Below are 24468 nucleotides of genomic sequence, written 5' to 3'. Positions count from 1 at the left end.
TCTGCTAAATATTTTCTCTTTTATTTATAGAAAATACTCTATGAAAGTTTTCCCAAGGGCCATGAGCAAACACATGAAGCTTAACAATTTGTCCATTGTAGCTTTTGTTAAACCCTGGTTTTGGAATCTATGGCCTTTGTTCTTGTATTTTGAAGGACTGCCTTTTAAACTGCTGGATTATGGTACTCCTGGTTTAGTCTTTGGTAGCTAAAATGTCTTTCACAATGTTACAATGTTATTAACTGAACTTTTCACAGTGCTGTCTGTCATATCCAACAAGCTTCGCAAAGTACATTTGTAGAATATTTCCCCAGTACCCAAAATGACATGATGCCTCTATGTTTTTCTGGCAATACACTGTGAATTTACTGTAGTTGCCACTGGATCCCACGTAAGTGAGGCTTCGTACAGCCAGTGCGTAAGCATGACTTTGGGTACTCACTATTAAGGAAACTCTACAGAACTATATGCCAGAATTTCTGCCATCAAGGAGCTCTCCTTGTAATTGAGAAGTTTCCTCAACACAAAGCTAAGAAAAAAAAAAAAAAAGCAAAATCATATGCCAGAGAGGAGTGTCACAAGTTTGGTACAAGCTACAGGTGCACTGGGAGATTACAAGGATCGGGCTGGCTGTGAGCTGTGAGCTTTGGGGCTGTAGGAAGGGGAAGGTAGAATTGGGATTGGATGTGGGATAGGCAGTCAATAAACATCTCCTCCAAGTGTCAGCAGACCAGCCAGTGCTTCTTCTGCATACCCACCCTGAAGCTCATTGCACCTAGAGAACACATACTGAAATTAGCTGTATCTCTCTCCCTAGTACATTATAAGTGGACATAGCCTGTGGCTTATTGAGCTCTGTAGCCTTCTCACACACCCCAACCTGTCCCAGACCCTTAGCAGTGTGGCCAGCACATAATCAGTACTTAAAAAAAAAAAAAAAAAAAAAAACTGAAAGAGCATGGTATGAGATTTGGTGAATTCCTACTAAAAACTTGTAATTCATTAGTGTTGATTAATTAAATGCTTTATTTTCAAAAAGAAATGTTCAGGGATCCGAGTGGGTCAGCGGTTGAGCAACTGCCTTCGGGCCAGGGCGTGATCCTGGAGTTCCAGGATCAAGTCCCACATCAGGCTCCCTGCATGGAGCCTGCTTCTTCCTCTGCCTAAGTCTCTGCCTCTCTCCTTCTGTGTCTCTCATGAATAAATAAATAAATAATATTTTTTAAAATGTTCACAGAGAGTTTTTGAGTAAAAATGCATTGATACAAACAACCTACAAATTACACATTATGATTTCTGTACTTTGATAACTTTTCAAAATGTGAAAGGATGGGAGTATGATGGAGGAGGGAGGAATGAATTTGCTAACTGAAATGCCTGCATTAGAATCAAAATCTCTGCCTCTGTACCTGTGAAAGTCTCTAAGGGAACTAGTTAAAGTTCTGTAACAGTTGCTGTGTTTCTAGTGCAAGGTACCTACTGACATTATTACAATAGAACAGCAGTGTTCCATTCTCTTTAGTCTTGCTAGCACAAGGTGTTTTAAAGTTGAAAACCAACAGCCTTTGTTTGAAAACAGTTCTAGAGTTCTGCATTTTAAAACTCAGTTTGATCTTCCATTGATTGCATTCTTCCTAGTTGTGAAAAAAAAAAAGTTATATTTACTACATATATGTATTAGAACCTACCTTGAACTTTGTCTCGACTGTCATTCTCCCCAAACTATTTAGTCAGGCATCTCCTCTGGTGTAGACATCAGGGAGTCAGAGAAGAGTGACTCCAGATTCTGTCCTGAGGATGCTCAGTGCAGTGTCTCTGCCCAAAGGGGCCTTGTGTGTTTTCAAACTCGAGTCCCCGAGAAAGGACCCAGTACTGAAAATCCCTTGTGATTACTTCTGGTGGCGGGAAGGCAGTTAATATTGTCTTAAGTAAAAACAAAAACAAGGTATGTCTTTTGAATGCTTTGGTAAAAATCAATTTGAGAGGCCTGATTTCAGCAAAGGATGCCTTATACATAGTTGATAATTCTTGTTTTCAAGCTGAACGTTATAGAAGTGCTTTATGTACATTTGATCATGAATCCTTATAATTATCTTGTACTTCCTGAGTTCTTGGCCAAAAACACACAGCCAGTAAGGGTGGTCAGATCCCAGATCCTGGCCCAGTCCACCTACAACTCGAGGCCATGCTCTTAAACAACCATTCTGTATTGAATAGGTCAGTTTTACAACTTCCCTATTAAAAGGAAACCACAAGTTAGCCAAGTAAAGAAAACATTTACAAAGTCATAACAGGGTATGTGTCATACTGTTGCAGCCTATGCTATCTCCCTTAGACCACGATTCCTGCTGGTGGAAAAATGTGTTGGCCTTCCTGGGGCAGGAAGGCGCTCAAGTCCACGGGGGAGTAATGGAAGCCTGCAGCACCAAGAAAACTCTTTGTCCTTTCCACTGAAAAAGTATATGGTCTGAAGCTAATATATCACCTCTAATTTATTTACCTCTTCAGTTTCATTGTCTACAGAACTGGAATAATTATTTCTGCCTTTGGAGAGAGAATCGTTTGTTCAGTAACTTATTGTCAGGGCCAACTTCACACACTGCAGGTGCCAAGATGAATGAGGCAGACAGAATGGTTAGTGTGGTCCTGGCACAGGATAGACATAAACATAAGTGCAACAGAATAGAGTTCAGAAGTAAACTCAATTGCTTTTGACAAAAAGGCAAGGTAATCCACTGGTACTGAAACAACTGGATTATCCATATGGGGGAAAAAGGAGTCTCAATCCTTACCTCACGCCGTATATCTACACACAAAAAAAAATACTGGAGTGGATCAGTGTAAAAATGGGGCCCAAGGCAACTTTTGGTGATGATGGAAACATTCCATATTTTGTTTATTGTGGTAGTTACATAATATATAAATTGTCAATACCCACTAAAATGTATACCTAAAATAGGCACATTTTATTGTTTGTAACTTATACTGCAATAAAGTTGGTTTTAAAAAAGAAATCATATCCCATCACCCCTTTGTTTAAAATTTTCCAGTGAACATTAGGTGGAATCCAAAGTCCTAGGTGATCTGGACCTGTGTACTCCTGTGACCCATCTTACAGTGCTCCATTTGCTTTTGTAATTCTTCTTGGAATGCTCTTCTCTCAGATCTAGATGTGGCTGATTCCCAAAGAGACTCCAGCTTAGGGGCCACCTCCTTAGTGAAGTTCCCACCTCCTCAGGGAAGTCCTCCCTGATTGCCTAACTCACCACTTGAGTACATGTGTCACTAGCTGAAATTCTTATTTACATGGTATTTATTGTCTGTTTTCCTCCATGACAATGTAATATCCACATAACAAGGAAGATCTGTCTTGTCCACTCTTCTGTCTCTAGGCCCTACAATAATGTCTGCCTAGTAGTTGATGTTCAGTAATTATTTAAAAAAATTAATATAAAGTAATGAGTAAGGAATTCAGATTCTATTATGTAGATAGTGCAGAAACACTGAAGGTTGCTAAATACAGAAACGGCATCATAGAATTTGTATTGCAGAATGGTTATAGGGATTGGATTGGGAACTGGGGTAAAATTGAAGGCAGGCAGATTATACAGGAGGCTACCACACCATTCCTGGTAAGGAAAAGTAAGGAGGGTAAACTGAGGTTCAGTCAGAGGACACAAGGGCTGGAACAATCCAAGCAACATTTAAGAGGTAGAATCAGCAACCTATAGTTCTGAGGGGACGAGGGTCATAGTGGAATTGAGGATTATATCTGTGCATACCTGAGTTAATGGTGGTGTCCTGAACTGAAATAAGGGATGCAGGAAATGTAGCACAGTTAGCAGATGAGTTTGGCTTGGGAATATTAATTCTGAGGTACTTGCAAAGCATCCTGCTAAAGTGGTTTGGTGGACAGTTGGACAGTGCGTAATACCAGTCAGCAATTCAGGAAAGAGGACCGAGGACATGGATTTGAGAGTCATTAGGCTGTAGGTGGTAAATAAAGGCATGGGAGTGGCACTTTGGTAAGAGCTGAGGGTAAAAAGAGAAAAGGCCCAATGATGAAACTCTAGGGGTCAAGTACCTCTTAAGGACTGGGAAGAAGAAGAGGAACCAGTGAAGAATGATGAGAGCAGTTAGGAGGAGCAGAGTGTGGAAGCCACGGAAGAACTTTTCTCACAAGTTAAGAGCAGCAGCTGTTGCCAGAGATCTGGCAAGAGAAAGACTGAAAACTTGGCAACTCTGAGGGACCGGTGGCTTGAGCAAGAACTGTATCTGTGAAGAGCAGGCAAAATACAGAATGTAGTCTTCTGAGGAGGGAGTGGTGGGGTGGGGGAGAGAGTTAGGATGAGATGCAGGGGATTCTTACCAAAAGGTGGGAAAGCGCGAATTCATGGCAGCCTGCCCTCGGATGAGAAAGCTATCTTTTGAGAAAGATAAGGATGCCACTGGGCTAAGGTGCTTGATTCAAAAGCTTAAGGATCTTGGGGAAAGGAGGATGCTGAACTGACTCAGCATGGATACACAGATTGCCATATGTCACCGAGGGCCTGGCTGGGGTTGGAGATGGTTCCTTTAGATATAGTTGTAGGGTTCTCTCCAGTAGGTGCTCAGCCTTCTGGGCACAAGAGCCAGGATGACAAGTGATCAGCTTGATCACAGGTGTATACTGGAGAGTAGTTGTGGCAGAAAGAGAAGGGCGTTGTGGTCTACATGACTGGGTCTAGACTGAGACAGAAGTGGAGCGTGCAGGTCGGGTGGCAGAGAGGGGGAGGTAGAGATAGAGACTGAGGGAAATAGAAGGCCTAGAAAGTCCAGCGAGAGCAGAGTAAGAGATCTCGAAGAATGGTGGGGTGCAGTTAAAGATGGTAGAACTTCAGAATTACATGGAACTTGGGAATTTAGAATTCCGAGAGATGAGAGGTCCAGGGTGTGGCTGCGTGATTGGTGGATGAAATGGAGGATAGAGATGTAGGTGACAGTTAGATCTTTGGATATAAGAGGCACAGCCACCATAATGTCACCCCATTCACACTGATGTCCCCCTGCCTCCGGGAGTCAGATGGAGACGGAAACAAGAGAATTCCGTAAGTGATCCCAAGTTGGTAGATAACAGTTACGGGGAACAGAGAGAGCTAGATGGTACAAAGCTCAAAGGAGCATGGGCAGTTGCTTCAAAGCAGGGAAGGCATATCTAGAAGCCATAAAGGGAGCAAGGAGAATGCCAGACTGATGTTGGTGGAGCCCTTCCAAATGCTGGTGGCACCCAAGCCATGACCACTGAAGTAAACTGGAAGGAAAGAGGTTAGGAAGGATCCAGGTCAACAGGTCATCTGCAATAGCAACAGGTGATGGGATAGAAGGAGACCTTATAATGCTAACTGAAAGAAGCCTGAATTGGTTTTGGAACTCTCTGAAGTCATGTGATACAAATTTCACATACAAAATATAGATTTGGGTGTTGGTGGTATAGTGGATGAGCATAGCTGCCTTCCAAAATATAGATTTGTTCCTACTAAGAGAGCTCTATGTTTCAGTAGCAAAAATGATAAAATTATATTGTTACGATTTCTGCGAAAAATATAATTTAACATTCAGAACATCTTCTGACTTGTGTGTTTAAAACTTACGAAGGTGTGTATTTTAGCTGGGTTTCTAACGTTTTATAAACAATACTGTTAAAGTAATAAGTGCTAATATTTATGTGTGTGGGTTTTGTTTGTTTTTTTTAACAGGTTCTTAATCAAGAACCAACTCTATGGATCCAGGACAGGTTTGTCCCATGGTCTGCTCTGAAAGCGTGTTGTCCGATAGAAGATTTCATTGGCAAACCATCTCTGTTGCCTTATAGAGCAAGCAAAGAAGATGGATCGATTGAAGAACCATCTGCCTGTGTGCTTTCTACCTACTGTGCCCTTTGTAGTCCTAGTATCCACTCTAGCCACTGCTAAGACTGTGACTAATAGCACTTTAAATGGCAGTGACGTGGTCTTGGGCTCTGTGCCCGTAATCATTGCCAGAACCGACCATATCATAGTCAAGGAAGGGAACAGTGCCTTGATTAATTGTAGTGTTTATGGCATCCCCGATCCACAATTCAAGTGGTATAATTCCGTTGGCAAGCTGCTGAAAGAAGATGAGGAGAAGGAGAGAGGAGGAGGTAGGCTTTTAAGTTGTGTCAAATGTCATAAAATAGAAACCCAGACTCTGGAACCCGTGCTGAGAATGTTAGTTGTTTTTATGCAAGTCATTTGAAGATCTCATTCTGTCGTCTTTTCTAAGGCAAGAGAGAAATATATATCCTTAAGGATCCAAAGCAATAATTAATTCATAGTTTTCACTCTTCGACTCAGAAGACAAAGGGCAAACATAAAAGTCTCTTAAAAGGCCTCTTGAAATTTTGTAATATAATGCATACAAAATGTTACAGGGATGAATATAAAATGGATCTTCCATTAGTATACGTTCCATTTATAAGGGAGTTTTATTTTGTTTCATGGAGCTGGCTCCAGGAAACAATCTAGCAGTTGTTTATGGTTAAATGTCAGCTTAATTCATTGACCATGGATTTAAGGACCACACTTCTTAAAGGAAGTCTCTCTGCAAGGTTGTCAGCCACCGGCTAGACATTGTTCCATGTGCTCCTGAAGACCTGGCTGAAGTTTCTAGATTGTCCTGTTACAGCTGAGGCCAAGAGGGAGGGAAGATTCAATAGCAAAAATAACATGTGGCAGTAGGGGAATGTTTGGTTTTTAATGAGTGCATTTCTGGCCAAAAAATGTGAATCACCTACCCAAGCCCCAAGCTCGCTTCAGGGAAGTCTCCAACCAGAGAGAAGATTGGTTGGTCATTGTGAATCAACACATTTCTTTTTTCTGATGTGAGAGGTACTCGTCTTAAAAGCCAAGCCTAAACCTAACTGACCTAAAGGAGTTACAGTGCTTTCTGAAGCATTTACTGTGCGAAGTTAAGGAGCTGGGGGTGGGGGAGTAGAAAGACTGTTGTTCTAAAGTAGCAGCTTGTGAGGTTCTGTCACTTTTCATTCAGATCCTACTTCCTGTCCCACAGCCCTTCGACCAATGAATAAACCCCAGAGACTTTCTACTCCTAGAAAACCTACATTTTTAGCCTCTTTCCCTCATTTCATCTTTTTTAACCCTGAAAAAGAGTAGAGGCTAATGCCTTATGTCTTGTCCAAGAGCTGAGCAAGTGGAGTTTTCTTGCAATTACATGCTTCTGGCTCACAGCTGTGTTCCTCATAGTTAAGGCCGCTGGCAGTCCAGCTGCCTGGGATGTGGGGTTCCTTGTAGTGCTCTTATTACATTATTTTTGGTTAACCATTCAAGGTTGTGCAATATGACAAAGCCTCTTCCCTTCAATGAAAATACTGTAAATTATGTATCCTATGTGTGCCTGTCAGTTTAACCTAGGAGAGTGGAACTCTTTCCCTACCAAGTACGAGTACGGGGCCATAGAATGTTTAATTGGAAGGGACTTAGAGACAACATCATCCAGATCCCTCTCTAGCCCACGTTTTCTCCGAGGTCCTACTGTTAAGTGGCAGTGACTAGAACCTTCACTACTGGCAGTAAGATGGGGCCACTACCACCCCTAGCCCACAGTTGGTTTCCATTCCTCCCGCTCCTTCCTCCCAGACTACAAGTCTAAAGGAAGTGATATCACACTTGTGAAGGGGGCGGTAACCATGGTAACATAGACTCTCAAGTGCCTGTGCTTCATCAGATCTTTCTGTAGCCTGGGCCACTGCAAGGAATAACAAGGTACCTGAAGTCAGGGGAGCATGGACTCCAGACCTGAACCTACCTTTCACACAGACAGTGAAGCCCAGGTCATGCCCAATATGGAGGAGCTGGGGCTGGGGCACTGAACTAGAATTCTAGAGAGGAGGAGGACTGTGGGAGCCACACGGAGCAGGGGCCTGCATGTCAGGCACAACATTTTAAGTGCAGTCCTTGAAGTCCCACCTTTTTGCTTCAAAGAGATCACGCATCGCCTCCTTTGAAATGGTCCTTATAACTGTTAACTCAGTCTGGCAAGTACAGCCTGCACCTTGCCATCTCTGTCTGTGTCCTTGGAGGCTGGACTAGATGGAAGCCCCATGGCTCAATTTCCTTTTGTTCTGCGGGTGCTTGGGTGGCCCTAACGTAGCAGCCTATCCCAGGACTCTGGAACCAGGAGTGGCCACTGAGAGCCTTTGGCGCAGACAACTGCTCCATCAGAACCCAGCGCTTGCATCATGTGTGCTGCCAGCAGTCTTGCTAAGTCAGTTAGCTGTTTTTAAATCTCATAAGGAAGATGCACTGCAAATTTTTAAAAAGAACTCATGATACTGGTACTTGATGTTCTATCTCAGCTTTTGTGTTATGATGCATAATAATAGTAATCTCAGAACATACATAACACAGGGTAATACACAAAACACTGTGCCTAACAACCTAGCAAGACATAAGAAGTAGCAGAAATGAGACTCCTGGTCATGAAATAGAATTTTAGTTCTCACATGGCCTATTAGAGGACGCATAAGTCTTTAACTCTTCCTTTCTGATGGGAAAAAAAATGCCCATATTAAAACCATAGACAAAACTTTCAGTTTTTAGGTTGACAGCCTAGAAGTTTAAATGGAGCCATGTTTCATTTATAACTCAGCAAAGAGGTAATTGAATACAGTGTGAGAAATGGTGCTAATACCCCAGAAACATTACCTAGATACAGAAGGCTACTGTTACAACCAAACTAACAACATCAATGTAATTTTCATTCACAATGCCTACCATTGATTAAGCCCCCGGACCAAGTTGCAGATATTATTTCTAATTCTTACCATAAGCATGATGGGTAGATATTACTAGTCGTCATATATACAGATGAGGGACCAGGTGAATAGAGAGTATATTGTACAACCAGTGTGGCCCAGTTAGTGTTTACCCTCCCTCTGTAGTCAGATCAGCATCTGCTCATCCTTTAGGTCTTCTAGGTGAAGAATGTTGAAGAGCATCTAACCCAGACTAAGCAAATGAGAGAAGCCTTCCTGGATGGAAAATGCATGATGACCACCCACATCCCAGTCACAGTGTTAGGTTGTGTACTGCCGTGTGTATACATGGCACATACAGACACACACACCTTATCAGAATCGTCTGTTCACTTTCTCCAGGAGCACAATACTGTTTACTGTGTGATTAACATGGAAAGGAACAATTTCATTGCTTGCTTATGCTGAAAAAGTGAGATCGCTATTATTCATTCCAGTACTGGCAGTCCTAGAAAGAATGGGGCTATTTCCTGTCTCGGACAGGAGCAGCAGCTGCTTTGCTTTGCTTTGCTTCCCTGGTGCTTGTTACTTCAAGTCCACAGGATCAGGAGAGGCTAACGCATAATCTATTTCTGGAGGAGGGTTTTTTTTTTGGCGGGGAGGGGGGTAGTTCACCAAAGGATGTGTTTGGGGTGGTCCATCAACCACATTACAGAAATAACTCAGAATTCGAGTAACATGCATAACCACAAATGGCCACAAACTGCATTGTTTTCAATATTTCTTTTGCGAGAGGTGAGTAGAAATATATAGTTGTCAGAAAGTATTCTGAAAAAAGTACCAGTTATTTCAGGTATGAATTAGCCAGTGTATTTTTGCCATGCCTTCTTGCTCTGACTTTAAGCCATTCAAATGCACATTAGCACCTTTATCAGATGATAAATAACAAGAATTTCAAGAAAGTCAACTGGCACAGGCCTTGGTAAACATGTCTGTCTTGTGAGCAATTACATTTGCAATTCTTCAAGTTTAGATTTGGGACTTTTCTGTGGGTTTGTTCTCCATACTGTTGCAGCATTTTTTTCACCAAAAATGATTATGAATGGTCTTTCAAAGTAAACACGCACAGAGTAAACTGGACCGCACAAAGTTCACAATTATCACAACTGCTACTGAAGCTTCGTGGGGTTCATGGTTGTAAATTTTGCATTTTCTTCACATCACTGCATTGTTTTTACCTCCAGTTTTCAAATTTTTTGAATAGACGATGAAATGCTTATTAAGTACTTCTGCAAGGGACAACACACTGTGCCAGCCCAGTTCTCAGACCATAGCTTATGACCTCTCCACTTACTGCCTGCATGAGAAGGTCAGTTCCCACATTCAATGTAAATTATCCTTTGCCTCTAAGATCAGCATTGTGGGGCATTCAGAAGAACCACACAAGAGTCTTTTCTTTGCGTAAGTGCGTCAACTTCCCTGAGCCACAGTTTTCATGTCTGTAAAATAGAGACAATCCTTTTTCGCTAGCATGTGGGACTGAGAGTCTTGAATAAACCACTGTGTATGAGATGTTTTGGATAGTTACCTGGAACATACCAAGCTGTCCATAAATGGCAGCTGCTGTTACTGTTACTGGTAATACTGTCCTGTGTCATCACAGTCACAGATTCCAAGTGCTTAAATCCCTATGTCAGAATCCAGTGTGTTTTGAAAAGACAGGAAGTAAGTTTCAGGGTAATTTCTTATTCTCTAGCTCAGTTTCTCAACCTTAAAAGCTTTTAATTGATATAAGAGCTTTTATATCCCTTAAAATTTATTTGAAATTTCAAGACCATGTTGTTCCTGCTCTGACAGCAGGTTTGGAAGCCTCTCCTGCATCAGAGGTTTGCCCCTGCCCCAACATTGCTCTTGGGTACAAAGGGCAACTGATATCCAATATGCTTCTATCTCTGAAAAGGCACTATATGTGGCAATTACTAAGCATAGCTAGCATACACAAGATAAACTTTATATTTGTGTAACTCAGTAGATCTCAGTGGGTCGGTCTGTTTTCCACCAGAGGCCATTTGGCTAAGTCTGGAGATATTTTTCAGTTGTCATAACTTAGGGGAGGAGGGAAAGGCAGGGGGGAATTGTGCTACTGGCATCTGGTGGGCAGAAGGAAGAAATGCTGCTAAGCACCCTATAATGCACAGGATAGACCCCCTACAAAGAATTATTCTGCATAAAATGTCAGGGGTGTCAAAGTTGGGAAACCCTGATCTAACTCAAAGAAGCATTCTTCAGCTAACCAAAGAATCATTCTAAAGTAGATCTTCAGGTCAGTTGTTTGAACCTTCTGTATTTCCCCATAAACGTGGTTTAATTTAATTTATTTTGGTTCACTGAGCCATATCAAGAGCCAAGCTGATAACTACCCACCATTGATTGTTTTTCTTTAATGAGGTGTGCTCCATTTGGGATATGAGTTCAGAGTGCTCTAGTCTTAGCTGTGAAAAGACCCTTCCAGATCCATCTCAGATAAAGATGACAGCTGAGATTCCCCAGATGGAAGTTATTTATATGAACCCAGCGTAGGGTGCTCTTGTCTTGGAAAACCACCTGTAGCTATTCTCAGAAAAGACCATTGCTAGCCTCTGTGGAATTACATGCTTGGCACTTTTTTAAAAATTAGGATCATCTGATCAAATTAGCTAGAGGGTCAGATGTTTCCTTTGCCAGGAAATGAAAAGACAGTAGCTTCTTTTCGGATATTATTTATACCGTTAAGGAGAGTGTAACTGGAGGCTCTGAACAGCATAGCCTTCCACCCCCACCTTCCTGCACCAAAAGCTGAGCTAAGCCCGTATTATCCCAGGCTACCTTTGCTCCACATGATGTAGGAAATAGCTTATTAGAGCTGCCCTAGTACACTCTGAAGAGGTCTCTTGGGAGGACTGGGGCAGAAGGCTGGCGGGGGGTAAGGGAGGGCACAAGAGCACTTGCAGCCTGCAATGTTATGACCAGAGTCTTTGCAGTAGCTTTAAGGAGCTGTCATCTACTGCAGAAGCCCTGGAACAGGTGCAGCTATGCAGTGCTAAATTTGTTTTCAATTATGTTTTGTAAAAAAGGCATGGATCCTTTCTCTTCAGTGGTCTATATTTCACATATTGGAAAAGGAGTGCCATGTTTATAGACACCTACACACACGGGCATTTTTTTCCTATTTAAAAGAATGTCAATTCAATGTGATACTCCTTCAAGTGAACCTCATCCTCCCATTTATGTTTGCATAAACTCTAATTGGAACTCTTACCGCATAAAAATGTTTAAACTTGGTTTCAAGAAAGTAGCCTACTTATTTTGGCCAGTTGAACCCTCCTCCTAAAAGGCATGGGTATGTAAGGCTCAAGAACCTACGTATCTAAATGGGATTGTGAACAGACTTTTAATCTTTTCATACTACTAATTGGAGAGATAGACAAGCCATATATCAGCTTGTTTGCACATTCACAGAAAGATATCTCCAAAGAAAAAGAAATCCTTATCGCCTAATAAGTAATTGAGGGGAAATTCTAAGAACTTAGTATTTGGGCATTAATTGTTAATGTCAAATGCTCCATGATCTTCAGGAAAAGCTGGAGAAATTTAGGGTTGTAGTGGACATGATGTTTGAAGGAAGCTGTAATTACAGTATCTTTTAAGTTGTGCTCTCACTTGTTTTATGGTCCTTTAGGCCCAGGAGGTATCAATGCTGCTCATTTCTCCACAGCAATAATTTGGTTAGAAGTTGTTTGCATGAGCTATAGCTCTGATCTGGTGCCATTCAGTGGCTAGACTCTGAGCCACAGTAATCCTGCAGGTTGACTATAGCCATGTGATGCCGTTGATCTGCTTCTTTCATTACTGGATGATCTACCTAACTGACACCGTCCTACTGACCAGACATTGTGCTTTCTGGAGTGACTTCCCCCTGTGTGTGTGTGTGTGTACCCCCCAGTGAGCACCATGGTACCAGGTCACCCACCCTTCTGTCTTGGGCCTGAGGTTACGGCTTCTCCCAAGAATGTTGACAGGAGAGGAAAGCTCTGGAACTATATCCCTGGAAGAAAAACTATCATGAAAAGGAGAATTTTTTTTGTTACATTCATTGTTGATTTTCTTACATTCATTAATATTTTTCCAGGCAATTTTGGCTTATCTGATTTGAAGAATATCAAGAAATCTAAAAGTGGGTCACAGATTACATTCAGTTTGAATTTTGACAGATGCCTCCATATCAACCTCCCAAAGGTTTTACCAGGCCCACTCCCACCTGCAGTGTGTGAGCATCCTTTCTCCATTCTCTCAGCAATGTCATGTCTAATCGGTGCCTTCCCACTTTTTCTGGCACTCTGAAAAGCGTAAAAAATTATGTTTTTCAAAATTAATCTCTTTGAATTCCATCAGTTTTCCTTTATAGTTTCTGGGATTCTTGAAATGCTTAAAAAGGCCCTCCTATCCACAGTTTATAAAAATGCTTTTATATCCTCTATTAGTTTTATACTTTTAATTTACACTTAGATCTTCAGAATACTTGGAATTTATTTTTACCTATCATATAAGATAGGAGTGTAACTTTATTTTCTTTTTCTTTCCCTGCTTTGAAATGTCTTCCTTATTTTTAAAATTCCCATGCCTACTGGCATCTGCTTCTGGTCTTTCTGATTGTCTTCACTGGTTTAATCAGAGGGAGGAGAAGGCTTTCTCAGGGAATACGATGAGATGTGAGGTGGGGTCTAAACTGGACTAAGAATGTGTGAGGTAAGGGCTTGGAGTGGGGAGGGAGGAGAGCTTTCCAGGCTGAGGAAACATGTGGCAAGGCCCTGTGGCAGCTCTAAGAAATGAAATAAGGCCAGCTTGTCAAGGGAAAAGTAGTCCTGCAGGATGAGAGCTTATCGTTCTCCCACAGGATAAATATGAAGCTCTTGAACATTCTGGCCCTGCATTCCTTCAGCCCCGTTTCTACCCTAGCCCTTCTTGGTGTTATACATGGTTTGTCAGCTGGAGCAGCACAGCTTCCCTCTTTTGCTCATACACTCCCGGCATCCCCTTCCTGCCTGCACCACCCAGCCTGCCCTCATCCTGGCCTAGTACCCCACGCCTCTCTAAGAAGCTGGTGCTCCACCCCACTGCCCTGGGCCAGCACACTTGCCAAGTGATCCACAGTTGTTTGTAGCAGTCTGTGTCCCTCCTTGGGCTGGATGGTTTTCTCAGTTGGGGATCTTGTCTTACTCGCCTTTGTATTTGCATAGTCTAGAGTGGAACTTGGTGCAAATGCAATTTGCTCAATAATATTTGTTGACTAAATGCGTGAACAAAATTTAAAAAGATCACTGCCCTTCTAAAAATGTCAACTTTTTTTGTGTGTGTGCAGCATAATATACACAGCAGCACAGCTACGAAATAACATCTGTTAGCTTTTTCTTTGCAAAGGAGAGATTGTCACCACACTACTTCTGTTCACACATGGGAGATTTTTCACGTGCCTGGAGTTTCTTGGGGAGACTGTGACAGATTCCTGAGCAAACTCTGGTCTCCAGTAGCGTAGACTCTAGCAGCCCTTCTACTACGTGTGGCAGTACTTTAGCATGAAGCCTTCGGGTGAGGGTCACCAGGACCACAGTGGGACCAGAGGAAGTGGGGGAAGGGGTTTCCCAGGGGAGAGCTATGCTCTGAGCAAGACACAGGATATGAATGAACGAATCACCATCAGGGGTGTTGGAGAAACATTTTACACGTCATCTTTGGTAATATATTCAGAAAGTCATGGTTAAACATCCGCCTCTTTCTTTCCTCCAAAGTCATTGCATGTAGAACTGACTTGGCATCAGCTGCTGACATTTTAGGGTTTTATTTGTGCTGAAGTGATGCAGCTTAATGAAAATTCAACACATAACTTTGACATTCCCACTCAATTAACATGGCCCTGTATACCCACTATATGTATAGCACTGATGGCTTCCAGTGACAGGCATTGTGGGTTATATTTGTTTCTTTAACTAAAGTTAAAGTCAAAGGACCCTTCCAGAATGAGTCTCTAGGCAAGGATTTATAGCCTGAGGTGAATGGCAATGTGCAGCATAGAAAATTTTCTCAAGATGATCCCAGCTGCTAGGTTACATATGGAGATTCTTTGTGAGACTGGGCCCAAAGATGTGGGAGGACCCTCCCAGTGCAATTTGTGCCATCTTCCTTATTTTCAGGGCTGCAAATGGTAATAGAACATGCAGAAATCTTTATTTTTCACTAATCAAAAGTCAAACTGAGATTGAGAGGAAATTATACAGAGTCTTAGTATGTGTGTGTGTGTGTGTATTGGCTACCAAAGACTTGCTTTGTGACCCATAACAATTAAAATACAAGTATCACTGAAATTATTCAGTATGAGGAAAAAGCTGTTTGTAGTACCATCGGATGCCTGCCTTAATAGTTTGCTGTTCTTTTCTGCTTTTCTCCTCCTATATCCAGGTTAAGACTACTTTGGAGGTAATTCCTCCTTAACAGGGTGGCCATGGGTTGTTAGGAGGTGACAATTTGACCCTAATTATTCCCCATACCTCATCCTCTCCCATCCTATTCTCTATTATATTTTCTTTTTAAGATTTTCTTTATTTGAGAGAGACAGAGCACAAGCAGGGTGAAGAGCAGAGGGAGCCGCAGACTCCCCGCTGAGCAGGGATTTCCCCCATGTGAGACTTGATCCTGGAACGCCAGGATCACAACCTGAGCCACAGGCAGACACTTAACTGCCTGAGCCACCAGGTGTCCCTACCTATTTTATTTTCCAACAAAAGAAGAAAGGTAAATTTGAGAAACTACTACAAGTATAGTCTGTAAGTCTTTGGAACCAGATACCTTCCATTTCCATAATCTTCCAATCAACTAGATTTTTTTTCCTGTGCCTATTGGTGTCCACTTTTATGAAACATGTAAATTTTAAGAAAATGAATGGATAATGTCCCTTGCCTCAGATTATTTCCATACTTGGATTGATCTGCAGCTGAAATATCTAAATCCATGTTCAGGGAACAAAAGGGGTAGAAGGCTTGCCCCTGCGCAATCTGAACAAGAGATGTCACAGACTGGGTACTTAGGTTTGTCTGTTAAGAAACATTCACAAGAAACTGAAAATTCACTGGATTTTCCAAACCAGTGTTTTCTACTCCTAGGGAGAATACACTGGCTGACTTGTTAGAAAAGGGTTACTCTGGGACACCAGGAACCACTCTTCACAGATGTTCTTTGAGAAAGCAAAGTAATAGGATGGCATCTACAAGAGGCATCCTGCCAGATCCAGCGTGGCTAGCAAGTAGGAGGAACTGTAGGTCCTTGGAAGATACCTCATTACTTCATGTAGCTTTCTTAAGAAGGTTCCTTGGAGCAGAAGATGCTGGAAAAAAAGAAGGCCTTTTGTTGCCTCATTCCATAGTTCCTTGAGATAGTAGTCATTTAGGTGCTCACAAGTTTAAAAAAAAAAAAAAGTGGGGAGGAGACACATTGCTTGTTGCTTTGGGGAAATATCAGACTTTAAATAGAATGAAAAGTCACTGCCAGAAGGGGAAGAAACAAGAAAAAAATACAAGTCAATAATAGATACTTAAAAGGAAAACTAAATGTTACATTGCCCCATCTCTTAGGAAGGTTCGGTAGTTGGCTTAGGGAACTGGAGTGCTTTTATGGAGAGATATCTGCCTGCCTGCTCCTCAGAACTCCCAAGAGGCCTGATCTGGACCCCTTCTTTCCCTGTAGGACAATGTAGGGTGGTAGTAGGATTTCAGAAAGGCTCAGACACAAGACCTGGAAGCCAAATGTTTTACCATGTTTCCCAGGGGTCTTCTGACCTGTGAGTATACAGACAGACTAAGAATCAATCCCAACTAAAGAGCTTCTCCTGATTTACAACCTCATTGCCAGAGCAACACTAGATCCTTTCCAGGCCAGGGAGGGAAATAAGAATTGCACTTATCAACAAGCATTCTCTATTATGTGAAGCTTCCTTTCAACTTGATGGGTCTATAATTTATTTGCAAGGCTAAAGCAAATTGATGGTAATTCATACCCAGCCTCTTAATGTTCACATTGTTAGCTTGTAACTTTTAAGTACTATAAACAGTTCATTATAAGTTCTCAAAATTAATGACATCTAATGTTTTAATTAACTGAGGTTATACAGAGATAACTCCAACCTCAGATAGGAGAAACCCAGGTAAACAATTATAATTTAACTGCCTTACTCCAGATTTTACATTGATCCTGAAATACTTTCTATTCTGAGAAGCATTAATCTCCCCAGTGAACATGTATTCAACAGAGTCATGCTCCCAGGCAGGTTAGAAAACCAGACACTATGTTTATGTAATTCTTTAATAAGAACACAATATTTTCCAGATAGTTTATTTTTCCTATTTTTCACAAGGCTGCAGAATTATGTAGTATGGTTTATGGCTTTAAGAGTGTAGCCTTTTTAGCTTGAGTTCATCTTTTTGCTCTACTACTTCCAAACTAGTGACCTTGGGAAGGTGGTCTAATCCAACTGTGCCTTAGTTTCTTCATCCTGTAAAACAGAGCTGATATCAGTACCTACCTTGCAGAGTTGTTGTGACGATCAAATAAGTTAGTATGTGTCACTGTCTGGCACACAGTAAATATTCATTGTCATTATCCTTGGTGGTAGTAGTAGCAGTAATAGATGTTTTTAGTAACGTGAGATTTTGTAGACACTTTGATGGGAGCTGTATGTTCTTGGTTGAATTCTCCACTCTTCCTTCCAACAGGAAAATGGCAGATGCACGACAGTGGCCTCCTGAACATCACCAAGGTGTCTTTTTCAGACCGAGGTAAATATACATGTGTTGCTTCTAACGTCCATGGCACTGTGAACAACACGGTGACCCTGAGAGTCATCTTTACCTCTGGAGACATGGGCGTCTACTACATGGTCGTCTGCCTTGTGGCCTTCACCGTTGTCATGATCCTCAATATCACCCGCCTGTGCATGATGAGCAGCCACCTGAAGAAGACTGAGAAAGCCATCAATGAATTCTTTAGGACAGAAGGTGCAGAAAAGCTGCAGAAGGCATTTGAGATTGCCAAGCGGATCCCCATCATCACCTCAGCCAAAACTCTAGAGCTTGCCAAAGTCACCCAGTTCAAAACCATGGAGTTTGCCCGCTATATTGAAGAGCTTGCCAGGAGTGTGCCTCTGCCTCCACTCATCATGAACTGTAGGACTATCATGGAGGAAATCATGGAAGTAGTTGGACTTGAGGAGCAGGGGCAGAATTTTGTGCGGCATACTCCAGAAGGCCAGGAGGCTTCCGACAGGGATGAGGTTTACACGATCCCAAACTCCCTGAAAAGAAGTGACTCACCCACTGCAGACTCGGATGCCTCATCACTGCATGAGCAGCCCCAGCAAATTGCCATCAAGGTGTCTGTTCACCCACAGTCCAAAAAAGATCACATGGGTGACCAGGAAGCTGTACAATTTGAGGTCAAAGATGAAGAGGAGACAGAACCGTCTGCTGAACATTCCCCAGAAACTGCAGAACCTTCTACAGATATAACATCCACAGAGCTAACATCTGAAGAGCCAACACCTGTTGAGGTACTAGATAGAGTTCTGCCACCAGCTCACCTGGAAACTCCAGAGCCAGCAGTGGCACATGACAGAAACACCTGCATTATTTATGAAAGCCATGTCTAATATCAACTATGAAAAGCTATGCATATCACGAAAATCAGGGGCTGCTCCTTGTAGTGCAGATGTAGTTCGCACTTGCCGCTAAGCCTTACCAGGAGACTCTGATCCCTTAGGTAGGAGTGATGCCATTTTCAAAGGGGAAACACCTGAGTGCAGTTTATTATAAGCCTGGAATTTCCCCAGTAGGAAAGGATGTGAGAAACATCAGAGTGCAGAACTGATAATACTGGGCAGAAGGTGTCTGTCCACGTGATACGAATTTTAGAGGCTCTTCTCTGCCAAACATCTTAATGGGTGATGCCCTTTCGGCAAAGAGAATATTACCGTAAGATATTCTGAGCTCAAGAGCCCTCCCTGTCCAATGCACACTGCATTGCAAAAAAAAAAAAAAAAAAAAAAACAACAACAACAACAACTATAGGTCTGCTACAATAGCAAATGCACGTACATGGGTTTGTTGCACTTTCTTCTCAGTTTTTATTCCTGTCACTGTTCCTTTATAATGTAGTAGTTGTTGTTATGTTAATACTAATTGCTCTTCGGTTTAGTCCTTATACCCACTTTGTCCTTATTTCCCCCTAGAATGTGTACCTCAGAGGCTTTGGTATCAGTCACCAGTACTGGGGCTCATATCCACAAGTCAGTTGTAACGTTCCAGAGTACTTACTAGGCTCGTTATTTTTGTCACTTCTCAGGCTTATGTTCATACATCACTTTTTTTTGTTTGTTTCCAATGAAGCTGCTATTGTGAAACTGAGAAAACCTTTGCCCAGAAATAGCACTTTAATAGCCAAATAAAAATGTGTTTACCTGTCCAATTCTGAGAGGCTTTTGATGAGCCCAACTGAAGTATGGAGGGAGACTGTAAAAGGTTGAATATACCGATATTACCCATGAAAACCGCTCTTTTTATGTTTAAGTAACATCATCCTACAAACAAACTGATTCTTTACGTGGAAAATGTATTGCTTCTGAAGACAGAGGCATTTGATGAATCCCTGTAGGTTGTAGAATATTGGCTTCCCAGAAGGGCTTTGCAGAGCCATATGCCATTGGGTGATTCAAACACTGGATTTGGGTCAGCAAAATAAAGATCTGTGAAGCCGTATAACCAGGTCCACTGTTGTGAACTACAAAGCTAACCATTGGTCTTGAAGGGGAGACCGAGGGGTTAGAAAAATGGCATAGGGAACTGTGTCATCAAGTTTCATGCCAGATTGTGGAATCATCTTTTAGCCTCACAGGAAAGCAGTTAGATGTGAGGCTGAATGATGTTTTGGAAAGAAGACAGAAGTCAGTCTATGCAAAGCCCAACATGTTACCCAACTGTGCCAATGACCAAGGCCTGGCTTTGGGCAGGTCTGGGTGTCGGTTTCCTTATTTGTCAGAGGAGACAGACTAGATGGACTCTGAGCACCATCTAAAGAGTCTGACTCTCTCACAGAGCCAAACTGATATCATCATGCTTTCTCTCTGTCCAGTTACTTAACAGATTTTCACTTTTCTCTCTGGATTCAGCTCACATTTTCTTATGCTGCATTACTTATTCAAAGAGGATCAATTTCAAATAATCCTAGCATTTTAAGCAAGTTGTGGATCTTCTTTCCCAAAACATTATTAAGACCACTTCTATAATTGAAATTTAATCTAATGGTGAGAATTAGTGGTATTTCATTTTCACTTAGAAGCAGGGGGGAGTAAACTTAAAGTGGTTGTAAGGGTCATGGCTATATCAGGTGTTGGGGTCAGGACATTGGAGGTTACATCTTTTTCATCTGCATGATATGGGGGTTGTACTTGAAGAGTCACAAGATCCCACCAACTCAGACATTTACTGCTTTATGGAAAGTTTATAATCTCCCAAGATGGCCCCACTGCAAGAGACAACATTGGAAGCAAAAATGGATACAGGAGATTGGTTGCTTTTGCTGTCCAAATTTTACCACAAATGTATCTGGCTCTGCAGCCTGAAAGCAGTGGGTTTGCCTTTAAGGGTGGCGTGATAGGCCTCTTTATTCATAGATAACTAGTGTGAGAGGCAATCTAACAAGACATGGAGTTTGGTCAGACATCACTTGGCCAGAATGAACTGCTGGCATCTAGTTAGAAGTGTCTCAGGTGGTTACATAAAGCAAGTAGTAGTATGGCAGTCAGGAGAAACCATGACTTCTATTTGGGCTCTCTGGACAAGGATTTTAGGTATTCAGGTTGCAGAAGAGTTTTATCTCCACTTCTCAGAATATAAACATTTTCCACTCACTATGGAGATCAGCAAATTCCTAGTATGGATCTATATGCCCAAAACAATAACAGAGATTTAAGCTCATTTTACGATATTGTGCGAACTTTTCCCCGTTCTGTTCAATTCTCATTCCACCCAAACCCATGTGCAGATTTCTGCATGGAAATTACAGAAGAAGGCATCAATTCCATCTAGACATTGATTAGGGATTTAAAAAATGTAAAGTCAGATTTTTTTACGAAGCAGGAGCAGAAATGTGTGACCAAAGAATGTTCCAGATTGGTTTTAGCTTCTTAAGACTGGGGAGATTATTATATAGGTTTTCCAAACTTTTCCCCTCTAAGGCATCAAAAAGCTCTTGATATAATAATAGCCAACCTAAAAGGAGGTCAGCTTACAATGGAGATTTCTCCTTCCAGAAATTCTGCGCTCTTCCTATCAATCTTACAGCTTCTTTATGAAATAAGAAAGGCTCTCCTTCTAGAATATAAAATGCAGAAGACCTCGTGACTTTCAGCTGATTTTTCAAAATAAACTCTTCAGCTTCATAGAAATTCATAAAAGTATGGCTGTATGTGTGTGTGCTTGTGTGCACGAATGCACATCAGGCTCCTTTGGGCAGTTTAAAAGCTTAACACTAAATCCCAAGCCATGTCCTGTGGGTCTTATGTAGTCATTCTCAATATCAGTTTCTGGTTTCTGAGTCATATCTACAGCAACTTTTTTTTCTTGAAATTCTGAAAATGATTCAGATATGTGTGCATATTCAATTCACTTAGATGACCTGTAAACTTGGACGGTATTTATTCTAAATGGAAAAAAAAATTTTATACTGAAAATCTATGTAATTTATAATCGTTTTGTTTTATATATTATATTTTCATATCTTTAGGGCACATCTACTGTTATCATCTTTTTGTATATCATACTTTGCAAAAAGAAATACTAATACTTGACTAAAATCTCTAGGAACCAAACATGACCTATAATGGATAGAATTTGCTTTAAAAATATCTGAATGTTCTCACCCGTTCCAAGCATTATTGTGCCATTATATCTGGAATGATTTGTCTCAGATGCTTATGAGCATTCCTCTTTTCAAAAGTAAGGCGAAAAGGCCTGATATCCCACACAACGGATTCTGGAATCTCCTTCCTTCATCTTTTTTATTGTTTGGTTCATTTTTAACTGCAGAAGTCTATGTTAAGTGTCCCTTTGAAGGGCAAAGGTGAGATCAGAAAGCAGTTTGATGAAAAGAGCTATGGCTGAATTGAGCTATGGCTATGTAAATTATTTAACAGACTGATGATATGTTTCAAGTCTAATGCTTAGATTATTTATTGGTGATCTAGGACCTGCTCCGCTCTTCAGCACATGAAGAAAATGTAAGGCACAAAGAGTATTTGCATGTTGTGAGCAGGCACCCTTTCCGTGTAGTGCAGCCAAAACAGATCAGCTTAGCTATTATAGAAACACTCATCCCGGCCACTGGAGACACAGTTTTAGAAAGGCAAATCAGACACCTTTTATTCACAGATTGAAATACAGTGTTGGATCAGTGCTAAACGTCTTTTAATGGCAGCCCCCCATGGTTCTGCAAACAGGGGATTTCCTCTCAGTGTTTTAGGTGGAAAGAAAATGGAGCGTTTAACTTCTCTTTCAGATACTCTATTTTGTACTCAGTGCAGTTCCATTACTATTCTGTACCCTTCTTCACAGATCCTTTTGGCATTCCCTTAAAATTGTAATCCCTGTTTCTACCCCTGCTTTTTAAACTCATTTATGGTACTCTTTAAACCTACCAAACCTCATTGTATATTCGCACACATATTTTGAGCACCTGATATCTTCAAGACACTAGTCATTTTTACATTCACCTATTCATTTAAAAATCTCTCAGCAGATAACAAAGGTCATTTTCCTAATGACTTTTTTTTAGAGTTTCTACAGTGATTAATCAGGTTTGGATTAAACAAATCAATGGTGTGGGGGGAAATCAAAACAGAATTGCTTAATATGTTTTCCAAAGGACTGAGTGTGTGTCTGTTATACAAGAAAGTATCATCTGAGGGTGATAATGATCTTTGAGATTTTTTTAGAGATACCATTTTTAAGGGGGCTAATCCTTAGAATACCACAATCAGAAGTGAAGCTCTTAAAGAATGTAAAAATAGAAAACAAATAGTTCTAAGAATATTCTGGCATAAAATCAGTTTATTTAACCAGTAACAGAAGCCTTCTAATGTATCTGTCGGACACCATAGAGCTGCTTACAGTGAGTTAGGGTCAAAGAAGATGCTTGCTTGCACTTATGTTTGGCTTGCTATCTCTCTAGTTTTGAATGTCCTTTGTTAAAATTGGAAAATAAGATGAAAAACGTTATCCGGGCAGAAATGTCAAATTGTTTATTTTGTGAACTACAATTGTTCACTTTTTAAAAATACGTTAAAGATATATACAAATGACTTTTAAGTTGATGTTACAGTAGCAAAACAGAAAACCACGTGCTCCATCCTGTATTTTGATTGTTGCTTTAATAAAGGATTTGCGCAGGTGTGTGGATTATGTGTCCTGTCCCTCCTAAAGGGCACATAACTGTGGCCTGATTTACTCCTTCCAATGGTAGGACACCTGTCACTGATTCTTTTCCCTACCTTTTGCATCCACGACATATCTTGGGAGAAAAGGAAAAAAGAAATAATTTGTATATAAAACTACAATATCTATCGAAATTCAGTAACCTTAACTTCATCCTAACACACCTTATAGCAATGTATTTTTATCTATATCAAGAAATCATTTTTAACATGTAACATCAAGCATTCTGTAGAGAATCCAAAAAGATCAGGAAACTCCCATGCTCAACATGTTTCCACAGAAGGTATGAGTAATAGATCTGCCCAGACACCGCCTAGACAACCAAACCCAGGCCAAATCTAGGAACATGCTAAGTAGTAGGTTCCTTTGGCAATCAGTAAGCTTCTAACGCTAAATCTCTCTCAAGATGAGATGTGGGACATGTGAGCAAAATAAGAAAGGGGACTACCAAATGGGAAAGCAAGATATAAAAGGCAGAAAGTAATTTCCTGTAGACTAAAGTGGCACACAAAATAAGTTATCCAATAAACTATACATATAACTAGCCATTCCCAAGTTCTCCCAAGCAAACCCCCCAAAAAACAAACAAAAAACAGTCTAAGAGAATTATGCTGGCATTAATGGAAAAATTAACAATTGTGTCATCAAGAAAGAGAAAACAGGAAAGTTTTGTGCTAACCAGGTTATTTTGACTGGCACATATTTACAGACCCAGAACAAAGAGCTGCTCAAATTTTTTTGCAAGTTTTGGAATGTCATCAACCTTAATTAAAGGAGCTATGTAAGGATTAATATGAATCTGAGTGATTTTCAAATAAGCATATAGTCACTGAGTTGGAAAGTAAATGTGAAGTTATCTGATGCACATATATTTTTTTATAGTGTGCCTACAAGTAGCTATTCAGCTCTCCTTGAAAATCTCTGGTAAATAGGGAGTTCATTACCTCATGCAGTAGCATTTTCCACTGCAGCTGGGGTTTCAGTGCCGGTTAAAGTGGTACCACACTTGTCCTTGAGCTTCCTGGAGCTGAAAGTGTGAATGAGTCCTGCCACAATCAAATTGCCTAACACAAAACTAAAGTTACAAATGTATTTGCATAAAAGGATTACAAAAATTGGGGGTGCTCC

The 24468-nt window shown here is 41.1% G+C and overlaps 1 protein-coding gene and 1 long non-coding RNA gene across 5 annotated transcripts in view; one reads left to right on the top strand and one right to left on the bottom strand.

Moving 5' to 3' along the window:
• The window catches only part of MFAP3L (microfibril associated protein 3 like), a 37996-nt gene extending 14692 nt beyond the window's left edge, over positions 1-23304 (top strand). Inside the window, exons 1-3 of one of the 4 annotated variants that reach the window (XM_038573588.1) lie at positions 4932-5087; positions 5736-6160; positions 17572-23304. In XM_038573588.1, coding sequence (XP_038429516.1) covers positions 5866-6160; positions 17572-18503 — 1227 coding nt within the window. In that variant the 5' untranslated portion in view covers positions 4932-5087; positions 5736-5865 and the 3' untranslated portion in view covers positions 18504-23304. The other 3 variants (XM_038573589.1, XM_038573591.1, XM_038573590.1) reach the window with 3 other exon arrangements.
• Positions 23292-24468, bottom strand: part of LOC111092390 — a 92569-nt gene continuing 91392 nt past the window's right edge. The window contains exon 3 of the long non-coding RNA XR_005378549.1: positions 23292-23416. This is a non-coding gene — a long non-coding RNA (uncharacterized LOC111092390). The remainder of the gene's footprint in view (positions 23417-24468) is intronic.

This window comes from Canis lupus, chromosome 25, assembly GCF_011100685.1.
Source record: "Canis lupus familiaris isolate Mischka breed German Shepherd chromosome 25, alternate assembly UU_Cfam_GSD_1.0, whole genome shotgun sequence".
NCBI lineage: Eukaryota > Metazoa > Chordata > Mammalia > Carnivora > Canidae > Canis > Canis lupus.
The sequence above is the reverse complement of the archived record's forward strand: the minus strand, read 5'-3'. Positions and strand labels throughout refer to the sequence as shown.